Source organism: Penaeus vannamei, chromosome 34 (genome assembly GCF_042767895.1).
Source record: "Penaeus vannamei isolate JL-2024 chromosome 34, ASM4276789v1, whole genome shotgun sequence".
Classification (NCBI taxonomy): Eukaryota; Metazoa; Arthropoda; class Malacostraca; order Decapoda; family Penaeidae; genus Penaeus; species Penaeus vannamei.
In genome coordinates, this window is record NC_091582.1 from 17407467 (window position 1) to 17431230 (window position 23764).

General features: G+C 46.0%; 1 protein-coding gene across 2 annotated transcripts in view; it reads left to right on the plus strand.

Annotated features, from left to right (window-relative positions):
* Positions 1–3053: 3053 nt before the first annotated feature.
* LOC113813498 (uncharacterized) overlaps positions 3054–23764 on the plus strand; it is a 125566-nt gene continuing 104855 nt past the window's right edge. For both annotated transcript variants that reach the window (XM_070113755.1, XM_070113756.1), the window contains exon 1: positions 3054–3356. In XM_070113755.1, coding sequence (XP_069969856.1) covers positions 3332–3356 — 25 coding nt within the window. In that variant the 5' untranslated portion in view covers positions 3054–3331. The remainder of the gene's footprint in view (positions 3357–23764) is intronic.

Here is a 23764-nt window from a genome sequence, read left to right on the forward strand (position 1 = left end):
GGCAAGGCCACTTCCTTCACTTTCCCGAATTTGAAACTCGGTAGTGAAAGTGTTCGGGCGGGCTAGCTTACTCCGTCTCCTCCCTCTTCTTCCTCTCTTCCTATCCTTCTTTCTTTTCCTCTTCCCACTTCTCTCTTTTCCTATTTCTCTCCCTTTTCCTTCTCCATCTCCTTCACCTTTTTACTCTTCTCTCATTCCTCCTCTTCTCACTTTTCTCCCTTTTGCTACCTTTTTCCTTCTCCATCTCCTTCACCTTTTTACTCTTCTCTCCTTCCTCCTCGTCCCCCATTTCTCTTCCTTTACTCTCCCTAGTGAAAGTGTTCGGGCGTGCTAGCTTACTCCGTCTCCTCCCTCTTCTTCCTCCTCTTTTCCTACCCTTCTTCTTCCCTTCTTTCTTTTCCTCTTCTCACTTCTTTCTTTTCCTCTTTCTCTCCCTTTTCTTTCTCTATCTCCTTCATCTTTTTACTCTTCTCTCCTTCCTCCTCGTCCCCCTTTTCTCTTCCTTTACTCTCCCTAGTGAAAGTGTTCGGGCGTGCTAGCTTACTCCGTCTCCTCCCTCTTCTTCCTCCTCTTTTCCTCCCCTTCTTCTTCCTTTCTTTCTTTTCCTCTTCTCACTTCTCTTTCTCTTTCTCTCCCTTTTGGTCATTTTTCCTTCTCCATCTCCTTCACCTTTTTACTATTCTCCCCTTCCTCCTCGTCCTCTTTTCTCTTCCTTTACTCTCCCTAGTGAAAGTGTTCGGGCGTGCTAGCTTACTCCCACTCCTCCCTCTTCTTCGTCCTTCTTTGATCCCCTTCTTCCTCCTTTCTTTTCTTCTATCACTTCTCTTCTTCTCTTCATCATTTTCTCCCTTTTGCCTCCTTCTCCTTCTCCACCTCCTTCACCTTTTCTCTCTTCTCCCCTTCCTCCTCGTCCCCTTTTCTCTTCCTACTCTGTCTCTTTCCTCTTCCTCCTCTTTTTATACCCTTCTTCCTCCTTTCTTTTCCTCTCTCACTTCTCTCCTCTTCCTCATTTCCTCCCTTTTGCCTCCTTCTCCTTCTCCTTCTCCATCTTCGTTTCCCTCTTCTCTCCTTCCTCCTCGTCCCCTTTTCTCTTCCTTTACTCTCCCTATTGAAAGTTTTCGGGCGTGCGAGCTTACTCTGTCTCTTTCCTCTTCTTCCTCCTCTTTTTATACCCTTCTTCCTCCTTTCTTTTCCTCTCTTCTCTCCTTCTCTTCCTCATTTCCTCCCTTTTGCCTCCTTCTCCTTCTTCTCCATCTTCGTTTCCCTCTTCTCGCCTTCCTCCTCGTCCTCCTTCCTCTTCCTTTTCCCTCCTATTCCCAAATCCTCCCCTTGAGCTGTTTCCCCGACCAAGTCAGACAAGAGGTTTCATGAATGTTTGTTTATAGGCCTACCTTCCCCCTCCCCGTCTGTGTCTATAATGCCTGTGTCTCTTTGTTCAAGACGTTTTCCTCCAGTTTAGATAGGCCTATATCATCTTCCATGCCTTTCAGTGGTAGGCCTATATAATCTTTTTCGTGATTTTGAATCTGTTTCTACGTATTTCCAAGAAGGGTTTTTGTGGTTAAGCCAAAGGAATTAGTCTCACGGTTGAGTCATATTTGGATGTGGTTTTGGGTTTTGGTTAAATGTATAACGTTTCGTATAAGCCAAAAAAAAAGGATAACTGACAGATGATTCATGGTTTTAGTTTTATTATTACTATGACCATAATTGTCATTCTTACTAATATTATCATCATTATTCTTATTATCATCATTGTCATCAATATTAGTATCATTATTATTATTATTATTACTATCATTATGATAATAATGATGATTATTATAAAATTGTTATTGTTATTGTCATCATTATGATGACGATAATAATAATTATCAATATTATTTTATCATTGTGATGATAATAATAATGATAGAAATAAAAATAGTATTAACTATCATTTTATCATAATCGTAATGATAATTGTTATTGTTATTATCAGTATTACTACTAGTAGTAGTTTTATTCATTCTTCTTCTTTCTTAATTTTGCTATATTTACTGCTATTTTATTTGTATCATTTTTCCTCTGGAGTTACAGACATGTGGAATGGAAAAAAAATCGAAATGGGAGACACGCTAGGATCAGAGAGAGAGAGAGAGAGAGAGAGAGAGAGAGAGAGAGAGAGAACAGGAAGAGAGAAAGAGAGAGATAGAGAGAGAGAGAGAGAGTGAGAGAGAGAGAGAGAGAGTAAAACAGGCAGTAAACGTCGAAAAAAGAAACTGGAATTGAGAAAATATGAATTAGAAAATGGAGAAGAGAATCGGGTGGAACTGGGGTAGAAAAAGATAAAACAGAAAATAAAACTGAAAACAAAGAGAAGAAGTAGAGAATCTGAAAATATGGCGACAAAATCTACAGACGAAAACCAGCTGCGATAAAATCTTTCCTTACTCCCTCCTCCCCTCCTCGTCTTCTTTTCTTCTCCTCCTCCGAGTCGCAAGTTCTCGTCTTTCTGCTACTCCTTACCTCTTTTTCCTTCTCCTCCTTCCCTTTTCGTCTCACTTTTCCTCCTCTACCTCCTCCTCATTCCTTTTTCATCTCCCTTCCCCTCCTCCTCCTCTTCCATATCTTCCCTCCTCCTTCCTCCCTAATCCTCCTCCTCCATATCTTCCCTGCTCCTTCCTCCCCCTCCTCCATATCATCCCTCCTCCTTCCTCCTTTCTCTTCCTCCTCCATATCATCCCTCCTCCTTCCTCCCTCCTCCTCCTCCTCCTCCATATCTTCCCTTCTCCTCTTCCACCTCCTCCATATCTTCCCTCCTCCTCCTCCTCCTCCCTCCTCCTCCATATCTTCCCTCCTCCTTCCTCCCTTCCCCTCCTCCTGCTCTTCCATATCTTCCCTTCTCCTCTTCCATATCTTCCCTCCTCCTTCCTCCCTTCTCCTCCTCCTCCTCCATATCATCCCTCCTCCTTCCTCCCTTCTCCTCCTCCATATCTTCCCTCCTCCTTCCTCCCTTCTCCTCCTCCTGCTCCTACCCGCAGGTCCTTCCCGTCGACCGTCTACTCCTGACCACTCTCTCCCAGTGCTCGCTCGACGGTCGTGAGAGGCGGACGTACGAAGCCGCTGCCGGAGCTCCCTTGGCTTGTGTGTGTGGATGTGTGCTCTCGCTCGTGAGGTTCGGATAGAGTTCGTGATTTCTCAGCAAGGGGGGGAATTCCTTCTCGCCTTCGAGGATATCTACGAGTGATGGTGTCCTGCGGGAGATGATATACGGAAGAGACTGTCTTTTGAAGTGCTAGAACGGAGAGAGAGAGAGAGAACCAGCAGCGAGAAGAGAGAGAGAGAGAGGATGACCGCCGTTCCTGTAGTAGAAGGTGAGAGGGTCGTGGTCAATTATTCTTGCTACTTCTCTGGGGGCGATTTTAATGAGACGAAAGATGGTCAGCCCCAAAAGGCACACGATTTGCTGCGTCCCTTACTGTTCCTTCGTGTCTGTGTCTCCCATTTTTTTATGTTTCTGCCACAATAGCCGCCAAGGACATAAGGTGCAATGGCAAGGAATGTAAATCATTGCATGCGCTGATAATCACTGCTATTGTCAGTCAAGTGAAGGTAATCGCATTGAAATATTACGGGCAATTGTTTAAGGTTTCGGGTTGCAGTTGCAGAGGCTTTTGATCCGCGCAACAGTGCAGGGTGGCGGGATAGGGGTGAGGGTGAAGTGTGCAGTCTTGACAGTTACTTTGTGGGCATGGTTGAGGGAGGGACCTGCACGTGACGTCACGGGCAGCTGGGAGGACCTGCCCCGTCTTGGCTCCTCCTCCTCCTCCTTCTCCTGCTCTCTCTCTCCCTTTTCTATTTGCACCTCTCCTTCTCGCGTTTATGTATGATTCTTGTATCTTTCTGTTCTCTTTTGTTTTTTATATTTCTCTCTCTCTCTCTCTCTCTCTCTCTCTCTCTCTCTCTCTCTCTCTCTCTCTCTCTCTCTCTCTCTCTCTCTCTCTCTCTCTCTCTCTCATCCTCTTCCTCTCGTCCTCTCCCATTCCCTCTCCCTCTCTCCTTCCCTTTCCCTCTACCTCTCGTCCTCTCCCATTCCCTCTCTCTCCCTCTCCTTCCCTTTCCCTCTTCCTCGTTCTCCTTTCCTCCTGTTCTTATCCTTCACCCTCCCTTTCTCCACATCTCCATTCTTTCGTTGTTATCCCTCCCTTTCCCTCCCAGGATACAATAACATCGCTCACTCTTCGCCACAGTAGTTGACAATATCCTGTGGGTTAAATTGGCAGTTACGGATCCTGTGTTGTCAGGGCTGTTTATGAGTAAGATAGGAGAGCGAATAGCGTTGGAGAGGGAGAGAGTGGGAAGGGGGAGAAGAGAGTGAGTGAGAGAAGAGGGGAGAAAGAAGGAGAGAAAGAGAAAGGGTGGGGATAGAAGAATGAAAGAAGGGGCGGGGGTGAACTGATAGAGAGGGAGGGAGAGGGAGAGGGAGAGGGAGAGAGAGAGAGAGAGAGAGAGAGAGAGAGAGAGAGAGAGAGAGAGAGAGAGAGAGAGAGAGAGAGAGAGAGAGAGAGAGAGAGAGAATGAATGAATGAATGAATGAATGAATGAAAGGGGGGGGGGAGAAAGAAAGAGAAGGGGATGAGAAAATAGGGCGAGGAAAAGAGATAACATAGATAAAGACAAAAAGAAAAAGAAAAATAGAAATGGGAAGTAGAGAAACAATGAGAATATACATGAGAGCAAAGACTTGCATCCCCAAAATATCGTTTTATTTACTTGTTATTCTATCCTTCAAAAACAACAAAAGGACATTTGCAAAAAACAAACACAAACGACCATACACCTTCCCTCCTACACGTTAGGTTAAATTTCCCATTCTCTGTGGAACACGTGTGACTGCATGACGTCATCGACTATTTTGAGGTTTAAGTGCAGAAAAATCCAATTTATTTCCTGTAACGCGGCCGATTTTTACCCGTATCAATTAAGCAATCATGGACGCTGAGTGGAAAAAAAATTCCCTGTCTTTATAGGTTTTAGGGATTGTGTGTCTTATGTAATGCCGATTCGGTGTGGGTTAAATTGTATTTGTTTTTTGGTGTTTACTGGTTATTGCTTATGATTTGGGTTTGGTGTTTTTTATTTATTATTATTATGGTTTTTATCAGTGTAATAATGATGATTGTGATGATGAGTTTGGAGGTAAAATTTATCTCGACGTTAATGAGAGTGATGCACAAGTAATTATGATGATAGCATCGGTAAAGAACATTGAAAATAATTATTAGTAATAATTGTCACGACCACCGGCACAACAAAAAGTACTGGAATACTAAATTTATATAATGCATTCTGTACATTCCACCGTTCTGCAGTGCAACGTGAGGTCACACTTATTTTTGTCAACTTACTTACTCCTGCCAGTTGAAAAATGATTCATAAAGGCGTATGTAAAGTTGATCTGCATCACGTTTTGGTAGACGAATCCAATGTAAACTACGTCAATAGATATATATGTGTGTGTAAGGCGTACTAATATGACAGACTATCTACCTATATGTACAGGTCTATGTTCACTTTGCCGTCTTTTAAAAGGAAATATTTCCAATGGGTGAAAGAAAAAAGCGAAAAATCTGAAATTCTTTATTTTCTTAGACCTGTTGTCATGCTCTTCGTTATGACACAACTGTTTTAAATAGCTTGTAATTTTATAAGGTTAAAAATCTTGCATTTGTCACTGCTAGCTTACATAGGCATTAGGAAGGACCGTTAAACATATCTGTATGACATTCCTCGACTTCTTGTGATCAGTTGTCATGTCTGAGCGTGCAACATCAGATTCTCGAAAGACCGCTGCACAGTTTTACAGTTGCATGTACCCACCGCTTCATTCCAGGACTGGCTCTGTCCGCCCGTCGCCATAGGTCGATTTCATTCATTTATCGCCGCTTTTTGGAACCCTTCTTTCGTCAATGTTATCGTAGGTTTGGTGTTTAAATGTTGGGTTTTTTGCTGGTAGAACCGGTGGTTTGGTTTCTTTGTTGACGATGTTGAAAGATGTTGTGGAGTTAAATTGTTGAAAGAAATGTGGATAGGCATCTCGGCGCGCATGCCATTCTCCTTATACGGAGAGCGAAAGTACGGGGTGGGGGGTGCGGGGAGGGGGGGAGGGTAAACAACGTGTCTCTTACACATCCCTACGCTCGCTCGATCATAAAACCACGTTTTAATAGGATGACACAATAACGACAAAAAAACGAGAGCCTAAAGAGAAGGTTAAATGAATGGCGCTACGAAACCGCGAAAAAAAAAAAAAAATGGTGGTTGACTTTTAACTCGAAGCACCGAATCCGTTCGATGCTTCGGGGGTTCTCTCGTTCGCCTCGATGCTTCAGGGTTCTCGTTCGCCTCACGCTTCGCCTGAAGAACTCACTCACTCTCGAGGTAAATGGTTTTCGCACTCGGGCAGGGCTTCGTCACGGGCCGTCAGCCAGCCCCGAAGGAGTGTCATGACATCTGTGGAGCGTCGCGTAAGAACGGCCCCGCCCCCCGCCCCCCCTCTGTTCCACGCGGCGGCGGCGGCGAAACAGCTGGCGCCGTTCGGAGAGGGTGTCGGTCGCAGACGGCGTAATCCGCGTGTTGTGTCGCTCGCCGGGCCCCAAAGCCGCCAGATCTTGGGAAACGCGGAAAAATGGCCGAGGCGGGGATTCGCCGGATGAAAATTGTCAACGGCTGCGGGAATTATGGGCGTTTTTTAACAGCAGATCCGTTCACGGTTAAGGATCATGTGTGTGTGTGTGTGTGTGTGTGTGTGTGTGTGTGTGTGTGTGTGAGAGAGAGAGAGAGAGAGAGAGAGAGAGAGAGAGAGAGAGAGAGAGAGAGAGAGAGAGAGAGAGAGAGAGAGAGAGAGAGAGAGAGGGACAAACACAGACAGACAGAAAATTACCATAAAACCGAACATCGATGGAGGATTATCCGGCCCTTGGTATCCTTACGTCTTTCTGAATCGTCATATTTCCCATTCTTCTCCCTGCTTTATCGTCCCCTCTCTTTCAGCACCCTTTCGCCCCCCGCCATTTCCCTTCCCATCTACAAGTAGCATTAATCTTCGTAAACGTGCGTTCGACTTCGACACTTCGTAAACCCAAATCCTCTTTCCTTTCTCGTTCAACGTAATCTCACGATCTCAACGTAATCTCAGCCGCGTTCGAGAAGTATGGAGACTCGTACATTTGCTAAATCATTTGTGTACATGTTTGCTGCTTCCTGCGGCCATTAATCTTGACGCTTTCGTGGTGATTAGAGTGGATGTGGTGTGAGTGGCTGCAGTGATTCCTCCGTGTGCAAGCGTAGATGCTATGTAAATAACAGCTATGCGAAGTAAAAAAGAAAAGGATGGGTTTGAGTAATATAAGATGTATTTGGTCGGTTGGCTGGGGACTTTATTTATATATATATATTTTTTCTTGGTAGTAGTAGTTGACATCGAGTTTTATTTCAAAATCGATCGCAAAGCATATATGTATCATATGATTATATATATATTATGTATATATTTATGCATATATATATATACATGTATATATATATATATATATATATATATATATATGTATATATATAGATATATATATGTATATATATATGTATATATATATATATATATATATATATATATATATATATATATATATATATATACACATGTACACACACACACACACACACACACACACACACACACACACACACACACACACACACACACACACACACACACACACACACACACACACACACACACACATATATATAATGCGAAACGGCTCCATAAGTTAGGGTCGGTCGTCTTGCGCGAAGCTCAGCATCTTTCCTTGTTCCTATTTAGCGATGTTAAGTCAGCTTTCGTTGCCCTTCTAGAGGGAATTGCGAAGACGGTAATAGCGCATTTTTCGCTATAGGTATTTGTTCTCCGTGTCGGTAGCACTCACCTTTCTAGAACAAAAGATACAGTTCTCGGCGTCAAAAGATACAGTTACCAAGCGTTAAGATAGTGTTAAAACATAGTCTTGATGTCAGAGGATACAGTTCGTGACGTTCAAATGATGGTTCATAAGTACCCACGTGCGGATATTTCTCTTCGCACGGACGGCCATGCGGACGGGTGCGGATACGGTGGTAGATCGAGGAATTGGGTTCTTTTTTGGACCGCTGGTGGATTTCAGTCGAGGTCGAGCTCCAAGGGTGTGCATTGGGCTGCGAATCCTGTTGAGATTGGAGGTTTTACTTAGTCGGTGACTCGACAAAAAGGATTTTAAAAAAGGAGTATTTTTGAGTATTTTTATGGGATATGGCATCTTTTTTTTCTTGTTTTGTTTTTTGGTTACTTTTCCATGCTTTAGAAAAAAGGAGTATTTTTGAGTATTTTTTGCAATATGGCTATCTTTTTTTTCCTGTTTTGTTTTTGGTTACTTTTCCATGCTTTTCGATAGAGGTAATCAACGACAAGATTCGCCTGTCATGTCCTCCCCTTTTTTCATCATTCCCCCCATTTCCCCTCGAAATTCAAGCTCTGAGATTTTTTTTTTTTTTTATCTACGAAGGGGGGAAATATGAACACAAAAAAGTAGCAGCAGAGAACCCAGAGTTACAAGGCTATGAAACAAGAAGGGGATTTTAAAGAATGAGTGTAGGGAGCGAAAACTTGGGAGCTCGAACCCCAAAATGGCAGACATTACTCACGGGGTAGAGAGTTGGGTCACTTGCAAACTTTTCCCTTTTTAATTTTTAGAGAAAAGGGGTTGTTTTGAAAGGGAAAAGGGAAGGGTCAGAGGGGGAGGGAAGTCGAAAAGAAGGGAGAAGAAGGGGTTAATGGATAAAGATAAGGGAGGGTCAAAGGAGAGGAGGGAAGCAAAAATAGGACAGGGGGAGAGGCCAGAGAATAATAAAAAAGAAATAGAAGTAGAAAGAGGAAGAAGTAGAGAGGAAAGAGATCCAAGGAAGGTAGGGAGGGGGGGGAAGGGGAAGGGGAATCAAAGGGAGGGAGAAAGATGAATGGAGATGAGACTTTTGAATGAATAATCTACCTGTGTGCAGTTTGCGATGCTGCTTGACGGGGTCTTCGCTATTCACCGCATTGTCGCTGTTGCATAACGTATACTGTGAATGCGGCCAAAAGGATACGACATCGAATGGTCAAGCTGGCAGTGTTCATAGTGTATGACGTCAATAACATGCTCGTTATTGATGAAATGCTTGAAGAAATATACCGCAAAGGCAATGTCTGCTGATGGGGAATGGATGTTGGTGTGAATTGATCATGGCGTAGAAAGAAAATGGGTTTTGATTAGGATTAACCAGCGGGGACTTTTAGAAAATGGAAGGTGTCTCTTATTTGTGTCATTTGTGTTTAATTGGAATGTTAATGGCACACACGCACACGAACGCACACGCAAGCACGCGGACACGCACACAAACACACACACAAACACACACACACACACACACACATTCCCTCCCTCCCCCTCCCCCTCTCCCTCCCCCCATCCCTCTCTGTCTCCATCTCCATCTCCCTCCCCCACTCTTTATCCCTCTCTGTCTTCCTCTCCCGCCGCCGAGTTATGACAAGAGGAAGCATACAATATCCCTTTTCTACGAATGCTTTACAATGGTCATATTTATCAGGGACCTTGATATTCCCCGCCTTGCTTGATGGCAGGGAAGGAAATATATTACAATGGTTGGCCGATCCCGTGAGTGTTGAAGGGAAAAAAGTGAAGGAAGAAGGGGAGAGGGATGTGAGAGGAACGAAAGGGGAAGAGGAAGAGGGATAGGGATGTGAGAGGAACGAAAGGGGAAGAGGAAGAGGGAGGGATATGAGAGGAACGAAAGGGGAAGAGGAAGAGGGAGAGAAGATGAGAGATAAAAGGTCCTCCCTATAGAGAGAGAGAGGGAGAGTGGGAAAGGGGAGGAGGAAAGGAGGGAGAGAGGAAGAGCGGGAGAAGGACAGTAAGAGGGAGAGAAGTTGAAAGATAAAAGAGAGGGAGGGAGAGTGGGAAAGGGAGGAAGGGAGAGAGGAAGAGCGGGAGAAGGACAGGAAGAGGAGGAGGGAGAAGGAGAGCGGGAGAGGGAGCCGAAGAGAAGAGAGAAAGAGGGAGGAAAAGAAAGAGAAAAAAGTGAAAGAAAAGAGAAAAAATGCAGATTTGATTTCCTGCCAGTCGTGAAATGTTGAATCCACAATCAGGTCGCCTTCATTGATACGATCTATAAATGTATATTTCTTGTATTTGTAAGTGTTTCTTGATTTTGTTTTACCATTTATTCACATCTCGAGTTTGCGAAAGAGCTCGCATTTGGCCTAAATATGCCTTACCTTTCGAGGCGGGAAAGCGTATGTTTAAAGCCCCTTTTTAAAAAAACATCTTCAAAGCTCGACTCGTGATTACACGCTGTGCTGACGTTTTTTACAGCGCGTTCACGAACCGCCAAATAAATGATGCTGCAAGTTACGTCAGAACACGTGAGAACAACCTGCTCACGTACACGAACGGGCACACGCACCTTCTCTTTCACTTCTTCGAGGGAGGGGGTGGGGGTGTGTGTGTGGAGGGGGGAGGGGGGAGGGGGGAAGAAGAAGAAAAAATCAAGAAAAAAGTTAACAGGCAACTTCACTTTCTTCTCTTTTTTTTTTTACGCGTCTGAGAAAGCCTTTCTAGCTCTCTCTCTCTCTTTCTCTTTCTCTCTCTCTCTCTCTCTCTCTCTCTCTCTCTCTCTCTCTCTCTCTCTCTCTCTCTCTCTCTCTCTCTCTCTCTCTCTCTCTCCCCCTCTCTCCTTCTCCCTCTCCCTCTCTATCTCTCTACCCCCCCTCTCTCTCTCTCTCTCTCTCTCTCTCTCTCTCTCTCTCTCTCTCTCTCTCTCTCTCTCTCTCTCTCTCTCTCTCTCTCTCTCTCTCTCTCCCCTCTCCCTCTCCTTTCTCCTTCTCCCTCTCCTCTCTATCTCTCTACCCCCTCTCTCTCTCTCTCTCTCTCTCTCTCTCTCTCTCTCTCTCTCTCTCTCTCTCTCTCTCTCTCTCTCTCTCTCTCTCTCTCTCTCCCTCCCTCCCTCTCCTTATCCCTCTCCCTCTCCCTCTCCCTCTCTATCTCTCTACGCCCCTCCTCTCTCTCTCTCTCTCTCTCTCTCTCTCTCTCTCTCTCTCTCTCTCTCTCTCTCTCTCTCTCTCTCTCTCTCTCTCTCTCTCTCTCTCTCTCTCTCTCCTCTCTCTCCCTCTCTCCTCTCTCACTCCTCCATCTCTCCTCTCTCTCTCTCTCTCTCTCTCTCTCTCTCTCTCTCTCTCTCTCTCTCTCTCTCTCTCTCTCTCTCTCTCTCTCTCTCTCTCTCTCTTACAAGCAAAAGGATTGTCTTAAATCGCCAGCCACTTGATTTAGAAACAGACTTTGAGACTTAAGTTGGTCAATAGGATTGGCTGGGGGCTGTTGTCTGCCTGGTAATGCCGTCTTCCTGGCTGTGTCTGTGTCTGTCTTGGCGACGTCTGGGGAGGGAGGGGGAGGGGGGGGGGACTCGCGGGCTGTTGGATGGTCTCTTTCTCGCGTCTTTTTTTTCTCTCTTTCTTTTTCTTTCTCGTTCTCGTTCTCTTTCTCTTTCTCGTTCTTGTTCTCTCTAATTCTCTCTCTCTCTCTCTCTCGTGTTCTTTCTCTCTCTCTCTCTCTCTCTCTCTCTCTCTCTCTCTCTCTCTCTCTCTCTCTCTCTCTCTCTCTCTCTCTCTCTCTCTCTCTCTCTCTCTCTCACTATCACTATCACTCTCTCTCTCTCTCTCTCTCTCTCTCTCTCTCTCTCTCTCTCTCTCTCTCTCTCTCTCTTTCTCTTTCTCTTTCGCTCTTTCAGCGATGACATAAATTAACTGTATTTAACTGATTTACAAACATTATCCATCAGTTTTTAATATACTTATTTACAAAATTATTCAAGATGGTTAATATCAAAATAAGTATTTATAAAAATTAAATTGAGGTACAAAATTATTATTATCCAAAGGTTATACATATCAACGTAATAAAATGCAAGAGTTTGTGAAAAGTTATTGTATTGATTAATATCAGAAAATTAAAATAATTCATGTTTGAGCTTGAGTTTATCAATGATTACAAATTCTAAGAAAACTAATTAAACGTGAAATGGATCTGTTAATTAGCCGGAATCATTTAGTAGATTATAAGATTAAAGATGATAAGTAAATTATGACAAAGACACGTCACAAAATAATACATTTCACTAAATTCAATATAACACTAATATGCTGCAATTGATTATTAAAAACGCAGCCTAATTTAGGGAATCTTTGGTGTTAACATCGTATTTAAGAAAAAAAAAACTTTAATACAAGAATAAGATGAAACCCCAACCGTCCTCAGAGCCGCCAAGTCCAAACTCAACAAATAATATATATATAACCTTTGAATATGGGAATCTTGATCACTTATGAAGGATGTAGGAATGTTAATATATGTCATCACTGAAGAGGGCGTGTGCTTGATTTGGCAGAAGAACGTTCTATTTGCTATTAAGATTAAAAAGAAGAAAAATGTATTTTTCTGGTCGTATGCTTCATTTGATATATGTATATATATTTATTTATTTATACATGTAATTATGCATTTGAATGCATGTATATGTATAGAGGTATATATATATGTGTGTGTGTGTGTGTGTGTGTGTGTGTGTGTGTGTGTGTGTGTGTATATATATATATATATATATATATATATATATATATATATATATATATGATGTATATATATGTATATATACAAATGTATGTATGTATGAATATATGTATATATTTATTTACATATATGTACATATATATACATACATATGCATGCTTACATATGTATGTATATATGTAAATATACATATACATGTATACATATATACACACATACATATATACATATATAAATACAACCTCTCTGGAAACACTTAACCCGAATGTTCGTATGTCTCCCGCGTCCGCAAAAGTGAACGTACATATGGACGCGAGCGACCGCCCCAGCATACATACAGCATAATTATGTATATCTGCATATCACTCTCGTCTAAAGTCGCATGATAAACACTTTAGAGACGTGGACTCAGCGGGCGGGTGGAACGAGTGCGAGGGGCGTCATGCAAGAATCAGAGGTTCGGGAACAGCTGGTGGGGGGAGCGGAGTGCAGCTGGCGGGGGGGAGGGCGAGGGGGCGAGCAGGGCAGCAGGCAGGAGGTAGGCAGCAGCAGGGCGGCGGGCGTGCGGTGGCCTCGTCTGACCGAGATGACAAGCAGGGCCGGTTAGGTGGGGGGGGGAGAGAGAGAGAGAGAGAGAGAGAGAGAGAGAGAGAGAGAGAGAGAGAGAGAGAGAGAGAGAGAGAGAGAGAGAGAGAGAGAGAGAGAAAGAAAGAAAGAAAGAGCAGTAAGCAGTGCCGCTGGTTCTCGCGTCTCTTTCTCTTCTTTCTCTCTCTCTATCTCCCTTCTTTTCTCTTCCTTCTTTCTCTCGTTCTCTCTCTCCCTCTCTCTCTCTCTCTCTCTCTCTCTCTCTCTCTCTCTCTCTCTCTCTCTCTCTCTCTCTCTCTCTCTCTCTCTCTCTCTCTTCTCTTCTCTTTCTCTCTCTCGTTTTCTCTCTCCCATTTTTCTCTTCTCTTCTCTCTCTCTTTCCTCCTTTCCTCCCTCCCTACCTCTCAATCCCTCCCTCCCTACTTCCCTCCATCCCTGCCTCTCACCCTCCCCCCTCTCCCCCCTCTCCCTCCCTCCCCCTCTCCCTCCACTCCCTTCCCACGAATAAGAGCAGCGAGCATTATCCCTCCACCATGTTTATGCAGAAAGCTCCTCAGTAAACATTGCATTGATGTCGCCTTCTTTTTGCGAACAGAGCCGGAGATACGACACTAAGTGTTTTTTTCCTATTATTAACACCGTGAATGAGGTCTTTGTGTGACTACCGAATGAGGTTTGATGGTCAGATATGTATCTATCTATCTATCTATCTATCTATCTATATCTATCTATCTATCTATTTATCTATCTATCTATCTATCTATCTATCTATCTATCTATCTATCTATCTATCTATCTATCTATCTATCTATCTATCTATATATATATATATATATATATATATATATATATATATATATATATATATATATATGAGGTCATTACAGTGCGAGATGCTTGCAAATTATACCAATGATTTATTTATTTGAATTGTGTATTTATGTGTATGCTATTGCAGGGAGGATACGCACGTATATGTTTATTTATTTGTTTATTGATTTATTTATGATCTATTGCAAGGAGGATAAACGTATACTTATTTATTTATTTATTTCTGAGCTATTGTAAGTATGATACTCACGTTTACTTGTTTATTTATTTATTTATGAGCTATTGTAAGTATGATACTCACGTTTACTTGTTTATTTATTTATTTCTGAGCTATTGCAAGTATGATACACACGGATGTTTATTTAATTATTCATTTATTTCTAAGCTATTGCAAGTATGATACGCAGTTACATCCGAACATTTCTTTTATTTATATCTAAGCTGCTGCTGGTATGATACACACGTATAATGATTTGATTGTTTATTTATTCATTTATTTTTAATCTCCTGCAAGTATGAAACCCACGTAAAAACCTTGTCTTCTTCTCGCTCTCTTTCGAAATTCTAATTCGAGTTAATGGCACTCTCTCCGCCTTCACTACCCGAGCGAGCCACAGTCCGGGGCACTCATTGGCACTCCGGGCACGACGGAGGAAGACCCCCGGGCCTCCTGCTTCGGATTTCGCTCAGGTCTCCGTCGGGTTCCTGCTTGGGGATCAACCTCGAGGTGCAAGGTCGAGGGGGGGGGAGGGTGCTTGTTTGTTTGTTTGTTTGTTTGTTTTTTTCGGGTGGGATTGGGTGTCTGGTTTGAGGTGGGTGGGTGTTTTTTTTCTATGTTACTATCTCTTTGTGTCTGTCTGTTTGTCTGTATCTGATTTTCTCTCTTTCTCCCCCTCTCTCCTACATACCTTTCTTTCATCTTCCTTTCTTCCTTCTCTCCATTCCCTCTTCCATCGCTACTTCTCTCTCTCTCTTTCTTTCTCATTCCTTTTCCCTAACTCTCTTTTCTCTCTCTCTCTCTCTCTCTCTCTCCTCATATCCTTCCTCCCTCTCCTCCTACCCCCATTCCCTCTCTCCCTCCCCTGTATCTACCCTCTCACCCCCCCTCCCTCTCCCTCCTCCTCTCCCTCCATCCCTCCCTACCTCTCCCTCCCTCCTCTCACCCCCCCTCCCCCTCCCCCTCCTATCTTCTCCTCAGGCTCCCACTCTATAATGAATATCTTAGTCGATGTACATTTTTTTTTAATCTCTTTTCGTGGAGCCTTTCCTTAAAGGTGCCTCAATTACCTTTCGTCGTGCATGTTTCTGGACAGGTCGCGTCAGTCACCCGAGGGTTCCTTCGTTGCAATTTCTCGCTTGCAATGTTGCAGAGAGAGAGAGAAGGGGAGAGGGATGGGAGAGGAGGTGAGGCAGGGAGAGGAGGGATGGGGAGAGGGGGAGAGAGAGGGAGAGGGAGAAAGAGGAAGAGAGAGAGAAAGAGGGAGAGAGAGAGAAAGAGGGAGAGAGAGAGAAAGAGGGAGAGAGAGAGAAAGAGGGAGAGAGAGAGAAAGAGGGAGAGAGAGAGAAAGAGGGAGAGAGAGAGAAAGAGGGAGAGAGAGAGAAAGAGGGAGAGAGAGAGAGAAAGAGGGAGAGAGAAAGGAGAGAGAGAGAAAGAGGGAGGGAGAGAGGGAAAGAGGGAGGGAGAGAAAGAGGGAGAGAGAGAGAGAGGGAGAGAAGAGAGAGAGAGAGAGGGAGAGAGAGAGAGAGAGAGGGAGAGAGAGAGAGAGAGAGAGAGAGAGAGAGAGAGAGAGAGAGAGAGAGAGAGAGAGAGAGAGAGAGAGAGGGGAGAGAGAGAGAGAGGGAGAGAGAGAGAGGGAGAGAGAGAGAGAGGGAGAGAGAGAGAGAGGGAGAGAGAGAGAGAGAGAGAGAGAGAGAGAGAGAGAGAGAGAGAGGGAGAGAGAGAGAGAGAGAGAGAGAGAGAGAGAGAGAGAGAGAGAGAGAGAGAGAGAGAGAGAGAGAGAGAGAGAGAGAGAGAGAGGACAGAGACAGAGACAGAAAGAGGGAGGGAGAGAGAGAGAGAGGGAGAGAGAGAGAGAAAGAGGGAGGGAGAGAGAGAGATAGAGGGAGAGAGAGAGAAGAGGGAGAGAGAGAGAGAAACAAAAAGAAAGAGAGAGAGAAAAAAGAAAGAGAAAGAGAAAGAGTGAAAATATTGGAGGCGATGCAGAAGGCTTGAAGACGGGGGAGGGAGGAGGGGGAAAGGGGGGGTAGTTCAGAGTGAGGGGATGGTGAGGGGGAGGGAGAGGTCGTCATGTTTATGTATGGATAGTTCCTTAAGGGCGCGTAGAAGGGGGGAGGTAAGGGAAGGAGGGAGAGGGGTGACGGGAGATGGAGGGGTAAGGGGAGGATAGTGAGGGAGATAGGGGGGGGGGACGGGAGATGGAGGGATAGAGGGAGAGGGGAAGTAGGGAGGACGGTGAGGGGAGATGGGGGAAGTGGGGAGGCGAGTATGTGTGTGGGGTATGTGTGCAGGTTGCTAAGTACTGCCGCTGCATTTTTCTAGGACACGGCAGGTCAGGCGAGATGTTGCAAGGCCTGTTGCACTGCACCGGGTCCCCCACAGGGTTGCGAGGAGGGCTGGTGTGCATGTGCAGCGTGGGCATCGCTCCTTGCAAGGCGCTTTTGAAAGTCTTGCGATATGGCGTTTCTCTTGCTCGTTCCTCCGTGCAAGTGATGTTGCAAAAGGCATTGAGAGGGGATCGGTTGCAGCCAGATCATGGTGAATCTGCTTATCCTAATACCGAAGGTGTGATGAGCGGGTATGACTTATGCATGACTGTCTAAGAGGTGATAATGTTGCAGGGGGTGTTGCAGTTGCAGGCGATGTCGGTAAAATACGAAATGACTCCAGACACTCGCTGGACAAGGGAAAGGTTTGCAACATCGCATAATCGACTTGCCTCGGTCGCCGCGGAGGGAATGCAAAGCGCCCGGACACTGAGGCAGGAACATTACCTATGCATTTTCCTTTTTCTTTTTTCTTTTCTTGCCTTTGCCTTCGCCGTGGGTGCCGATAGGCCCGGGAGATGCGAGTGTCCGCGGGAAGGAATGGCACTAGGCTGAAGAGACGCATATACACACTCGCATACGCACACGTACACGCTCATGGATACGCAGGCATGGGCACCTACGCACGCATATGCACTCCCACACACACAGAAGGACACATACAGACACAAGCACGTTCACACATACTCTCACACACACATACTCACACTCTCTCTCTCTCTCTCTCTCTCTCTCTCTCTCTCTCTCTCTCTCTCTCTCTCTCTCTCTCTCTCTCTCTCTCTCTCTCTCTCTCTCTCTCCCTCACAAACACACACAAGCACACATATTACATGGCTGAACAAACCCCAATAGCAGAGGTGATCGTCATGCAGTCCCGCGGCCTTCGTCATGTTCCACTAACATGCAGAACACAAGATTTGCCGCCACGACCGAGTGTTTGCTTTTCCTTCGAGGGTTTTATCGATCGTTCGAATTTTTTTCCTTTCACAGCGAGCGCAGAGAGGGAAGAACGAGCACCCGAGACGCCTTTTTTTTCTTTTTTTTTTTTGGATTTGCTCTCGTTTCAGAGGATTTGGTGCGAGTTGCGTTGGAGGGGGTTTTCGAGGGTTCCGCTAATGTGTTGGTTTACGTGTGTGTGATTTGGGTCTTTTTTTGTGGGGTCGGTTTTGTTGTTGTTTGTCTGTCTGTCTATCTGTCTCGGTCTCTTTTCTCACTCTCTCTCGTTCTCTCTCTTTCTTTCTTTCTTTCTCTCTCTCTCTCTCTCTCTCTCTCTCTCTCTCTCTCTCTCTCTCTCTCTCTCTATCTATCTCGTTCTCTCGTTCTCTCGTTCTCTCGTTCTCTCGTTCTCTCTCTCTCTCTCTCTCTCGCTCTCTCTCTCTCTCTCTCTCTCTCTCTCTCTCTGTCTCTCTCTCTCTCCCTCTCTCTCCCTCTCTCTCTCTCTCTCTCTCCCTCCCTCCCTCTCTCTCTCTCTCTCTCTCCCTCTCTCTCGTTCTCCCTCTCCCTCTCTCCCCGTTCCAGTCCAGAACCATCGCGCTGTAACGATCACTTACCAGTCAGCACAGGAAGGTAGGGTGAAGGGAGAGGGGGCAGGGGGGAAGGGGGGTTGAGGAGGAGCTCGTGCTTGTCAACAAAACACCGGCGTATCCAGAACCTTCTAATAAACACGGGAGAGATCTTGCGAGCTTCATATCGTTCCGTCCATAACGCCGTGTTGGAAGATAGCAAAATGAGCCGTACGTCGCGAGAAATTCAAGGCCGAAGCCGTTGTTATCGGACAAGACTGCGTGGAACAGCGGCCCTTGTTCTCCTGGCCATTAGACCTTCAAGGCATGATGGGCCTTTCAATCAAGTGTCCTTCGGGAAAGTCGGAGCAATTTTCTTGTTTACAATATCCCGCGGCGACTGATTTATTTGCTTGATTTCGGGTTCCTTTGACGTGGGAACGAACTTAGCCTTCTTCGAGACAGCAACTCGGTCAGGGCGGCTGGCTCGCAGGAGCAAAGGCGACGAAACGCCTCCTCGGTGCATTTGCATAGACCGTTACTCTCGCTGTTCGCTTGGCGGCCGAAAGCAATCCAGAAACAAATTAGTCTATTGGCAGATTCAGTCAGGACCCAAATCAGTCAAGAGCTATAAGTCAAAAGCCAAATCAGTCAGGAGCCGAGTCACTCGACAGCCAAAAATCAGTCAAGACCCAATTCAGTCAATCGAGAGGCAAGCCGAAGCAGCACCTCCAGCGCCTCCGCCCGGACAACACGGCGTACGGACGCTGCATGCGGAATTAACCCACATACGCTGGGAGGCACCGACGCCGGAGTGACCTGGATGCAGGAGCGAACTGGCTGCTTGGCTTACCTGGCCATAAGCGAGTCCCACGTTCATGGGTGCCCCCCCCCCCCCCCCGGCCCACTGCTTGGCCGACCTGGTCCCCGGAGTTGCCTTTCGAGGGATTGCGTCACGACCTCGGGACCTTTGAGACCTCGGAGAACGGCTTCCCTCGTCGCCTGCAGGGGGAGCTAATGGCCAGGCTTGCAGGGTGATAGCCGGTCGCAAAGGTCAGTTGGAATGGGAAAAGAAAGCAAAGATACAATAATGATAATGATAATAATATTAAAAACGACGATGAAAAGATAAAAAAACAAAAACAAATATTCAAATACGTCTAAGAACTCGGCGATCTGGTATGAACCTGCGCCTTGACACTTGCGTGGACTGACCCGGACAGGAAATTAAAGGACGGTCTCACTGTTGCTGATTTTGAGTCCAGCTTCAACTGGTTACCGGGGTGTGGTCTGAGGGGCGAGGAAAAGGTATAGAGGCCCAGTTAGCGGGTATCGAGCAAGGGTTCATCCAGATAACGGTCAAGAGTGGAGAGAGGTTCATTGCTGGATGGACACGCCTCCGGACTGACAATAAACGAGGGTTTGAGAATAATTGACGGCACTTGTTTATACATTTTACCCATTTCCACTCGTCTGTTGTTGGGAAATGGGGATATTTCTCATCGCCAGGAGGGGAAAAAAAGAGTATAGATTGCATGCCATTCGCGCCATTACGCTGCTTATTTTTTTTCTCCTCCTTCTTCTGTGACCATTGTTCGTACATGTCCTCGGGTGACTCAGTGTAATCAGTATACATCGTACACTATAAGGTATGCGAGACAAAGCCTGGGTACAGTGAGTACGGGCTTCATGGTGTATGATGACGAGTCGGAAAAAGGGGTGAGAGAAGAGGGTGAAGGAGGGTGAGGATGGGGGAGAGGGAAGAGGGAGGATGAGGGGAGAAGTGGGTGGATGGGGGAGAGGGAAGGGGGACGAGAGGCGGAGGATGGGGGAGAGGGAAGAGGGTTAAGGAGGGGGTGGATGGGGGAGAGGGAAGGGGAGGATAGGGGAGAGGGGGATGGGGGAGAGGGAAGAGGGTTAAGGAGGGGTGGATGGGGGATAGGGGAGAGGGGGTGGATGGGGGAGAGGGAAGGGGAGGATGGGGGAAGAAGGTTAAGGAGGAGGAGGATGGGGGAGAGGGAAGAGGGAGGAAGGGGGAGCATAAGGGAAGAGGGAAGAGGGTTAAGGAGAGGGAAGAAGGGGAAGGGGGAGGATGGAGGAAGAGGGAAGAGGGGCGAGAGGCGGATAGGGGGAAAGGAAGAGGGGAGAAAGGGGAGGATGGGAGGAGAAGGAAGAGGGACGAAGGGCGGATAGGGGAGAGGGAGTAAGAGGTGAGGGGAATAGGGAAGGGGGAGGATGAGGGAGAAGGGAAGCGGGAGGTTGGGGAGAGAGGGATGGTCAAGGAGGGGAGGATGGGGGAAGAGGGAAGAGGGACGACAGGTGGATAGGGGGAAAGGGAAGAGGGGAGGATGGGGGAGAAGGGAAGGTGGGAGGATTGGGGAAAAGGGAAGGGGGGATGAGGGAGATGAAAGAGGGGAGGATGCGGAAGAGGGAATAGGGCAGGATGGGGGAGAGAGGGAAGAGGGGGTTAAGAGAAGAGGGAAGAGGGGGTTAAGAGAAGAGGGAAGAGAGGCGTCCTAAACGTGCCCGAAGACGATCCGGCTCTGTTTGCCGAAGGATTATTGTACTGAAGTGTTTGGCGTCGCGCTTAAATTATCCGGATGAGGAGACAAGGGAAGCTTGTGCGTTTGTGCTTTAGCGGGGCTGCCTGCGTGGCGAAAGGCCGAATTTCGTTCAGATGGAAATTCGTTCCACGTGCGCTTGTAAGAGGTGGCAGGAAAGAGATATATTTGGCTATGTGTGTTGTGTGAGTGTACGGATTGACAACAAGCAGGAAGGCAGAACCGCACGCACGCACGCACGCACGCACGCACGCACGCACGCACGACACACACACACACACACACACACACACACACACACACACACTCACTCACTCACTCACTCACTCACTCACTCACTCACTCACTCACTCACAAGCACAGGCACAGTGCATATTCCTGTACCAGTACATCTGTTTACTTTTACCCCCCCCCCCCTCCCCTCCGCCCGTGCATCCTGGGCGAGACGCGAGGCCAGTAATTAGGAAGGGGTTACTCATCCCCGAGTTGTGTAATGAAACCTGAGCTTTGTGGCCCCACCTCCTGTTTCCTTCCCTCCTCGCTCTCATCCTTGGCTCGCCCCATCACCCTCCTTTCCTTTCTTGCTCCTCCCCCTAACCTCTCCTCTGTCTCTCGCTGTATCTCTATCTCTCGCTGTCTCTCGCTCTCTCGCTCTCTCTCTCTGTCTCTCTCTGTCACTCTCTCTCTCTCTCTCTCTCTCTCTCTCTCTCTCTCTCTCTCTCTCTCTCTCTCTCTCTCTCTCTCTCGCTGTCTCTTCTCCTCTTCTCTCCCTCCCACCCTTCTTCCCTTATTACGTCCCTCTCTCCCTCCCTCTCTCCCTCCCTCCCCCACCTTCCTTTATTACGTGACTCACGCACTCAAGGATGATCGTGCACTTTTTTTTTCTTTTATCGTATCCATATCCGCCGATTTCGTCATATCCCTTCGTAAGAGCATCACCTCATCTTTCCCTCTGCTCTTGTCTTGTGCCTCTTTCTAGTGCGTCCCCCCCCCCTTCCTTGACCCCTCGTGCAATTTCCTCAACTTTCCATCCCCTCCTTCTCCCCTCTATTTCCCTCCCCTCTATTTCCTGGCGTTCCCTTCCTCATCCTCTCCTCATTCTCTCTCTCATCCTCGACCCCTCTTGTACAATTTCCTCAAGTTCCCCTCTTTATCCTCTTTATTCTTCCCCTCATACGTGACCCCTCTTGTACAATTTCCTCAAGTCCCCGTCTCCTCCCCCCCCCCTCCCCCCCTCTCGATCTCTCATTTATAATTTCCTCGTTTCCCTCCTCATCATCTTTATTCTGTCTCTCCCCTCGATTGAATTTATATAATTTCCTCAAGTTCCCTCCCTCCCTTTGGCTCCCTCTCTTACAATTTCCTCCAGTTCCCCCCCTCTTCCCCACCCTTCCATTCCCCAGTCGTCCTCTTCTTGTACGAATCCCTCAGGTCCCCCTTCCCAACACCCCTCCTTTCCCCCTCCCTCCTCCGTTCCTACCCCACCCCTCCATTCCCCATTCGTCCTCCTCTTATACGAATCCCTCAGGCTCCCCCTTCCTAACACCCCTCTCTCCCTCCCTCCCCCCTTCCCCCCTCACAGAAAGATCTCTGCTCAGCCCCCTCAGCCCCCACCCCGCCTCCGCCATCCGAACCACTATGCAAACTCGACCTTTTAACTCCTTCCCCTTACATTGTTCCTCCTGGGAGCTGACAAAGAAAGGGGTCGGTGTGTTGGACAATGGAAACACCTCGGTCGAACGGGTCTGTAGTGCATTTGGGTTATTTATTTCGTGTTTTTTTTGTTTGTTTAGTTTTGTTTTGTGTCTGTTTTCTGTTATTTCGTCTTTATTTCGTGTTTTTTGTTTTGTTTTATGTCTGTTTTTTTTCTGTTATTTCGCGTTTTTTGTTTTGTTTTGTTTAGGTTTGTTTTGTTTTATGTCTGTTTTATATTATTTCGTGTTTTTTGGTTGGTGTTTAATTTCGGAGGTTATTTGTTTAAGTGGTATAAGGGTTTATAAGTAATGGCACTAACGGTTGAATATGGATGAAACAGTTGTTCGAATAAACAAGGGATTCAAACGTTTCTGTCTATGCAGGAGACAGTTGTGCGAATAAACAAGGGATTCAAACGTTTCTGTCTATGCAGGAGACAGTTGTGCGAATAAACAAGGGATTCAAACGTTTCTGTCTATGCAGGAGACAGTTGTGCGAATAAACAAGGGATTCAAACGTTTCTGTCTATGAAGGAGACAGTTGTGCGAATAAACAAGCGATTCAAACGTTTTTTTTTCTATGGATAAACGAATAAACGAACGATTCAAACGTTTTGTCTATAGAGGAAGAGACTCGTGTGAGGAAACAAACGATTCAAACGTTTTTGTCTATGGAGAAAGAGACAGTCGTGTGAGGAAACAAACGATTCAAACGTTTTGTCTATAGAGGAAGAGACAGTCGTGTGAGGAAACAAACGATTCAAACGTTTTGTCTATAGAGGAAGAGACAGTCGTGTGAGGAAACAAACGATTCAAACGTTTTGTCTATAGAGGAAGAGACAGTCGTGTGAGGAAACAAACGATTCAAACGTTTTTGTCTATGGAGAAAGAGACAGTCGTGTGAGGAAACAAACGATTCAAACGTTTTGTCTATAGAGGAAGAGACAGTCGTGTAGAAACAAACGATTCAAACGTTTTTGTCTATGGAGAAAGAGACAGTCGTGTGAGGAAACAAACGATTCAAACGTTTTGTCTATAGAGGAAGAGACAGTCGTGTGAGGAAACAAACGATTCAAACGTTTTTGTCTATGGAGAAAGAGACAGTCGTGTGAGGAAACAAACGATTCAAACGTTTTGTCTATAGAGGAAGAGACAGTCGTGTGAGGAAACAAACGATTCAAACGTTTTTGTCTATGGAGAAAGAGACAGTCGTGTGAGGAAACAAACGATTCAAACGTTTTTGTCTATGGAGAAAGAGACAGTCGTGTGAGGAAACAAACGATTCAAACGTTTTTGTCTATGGAGAAAGAGACAGTCGTGTGAGGAAACAAACGATTCAAACGTTCTTG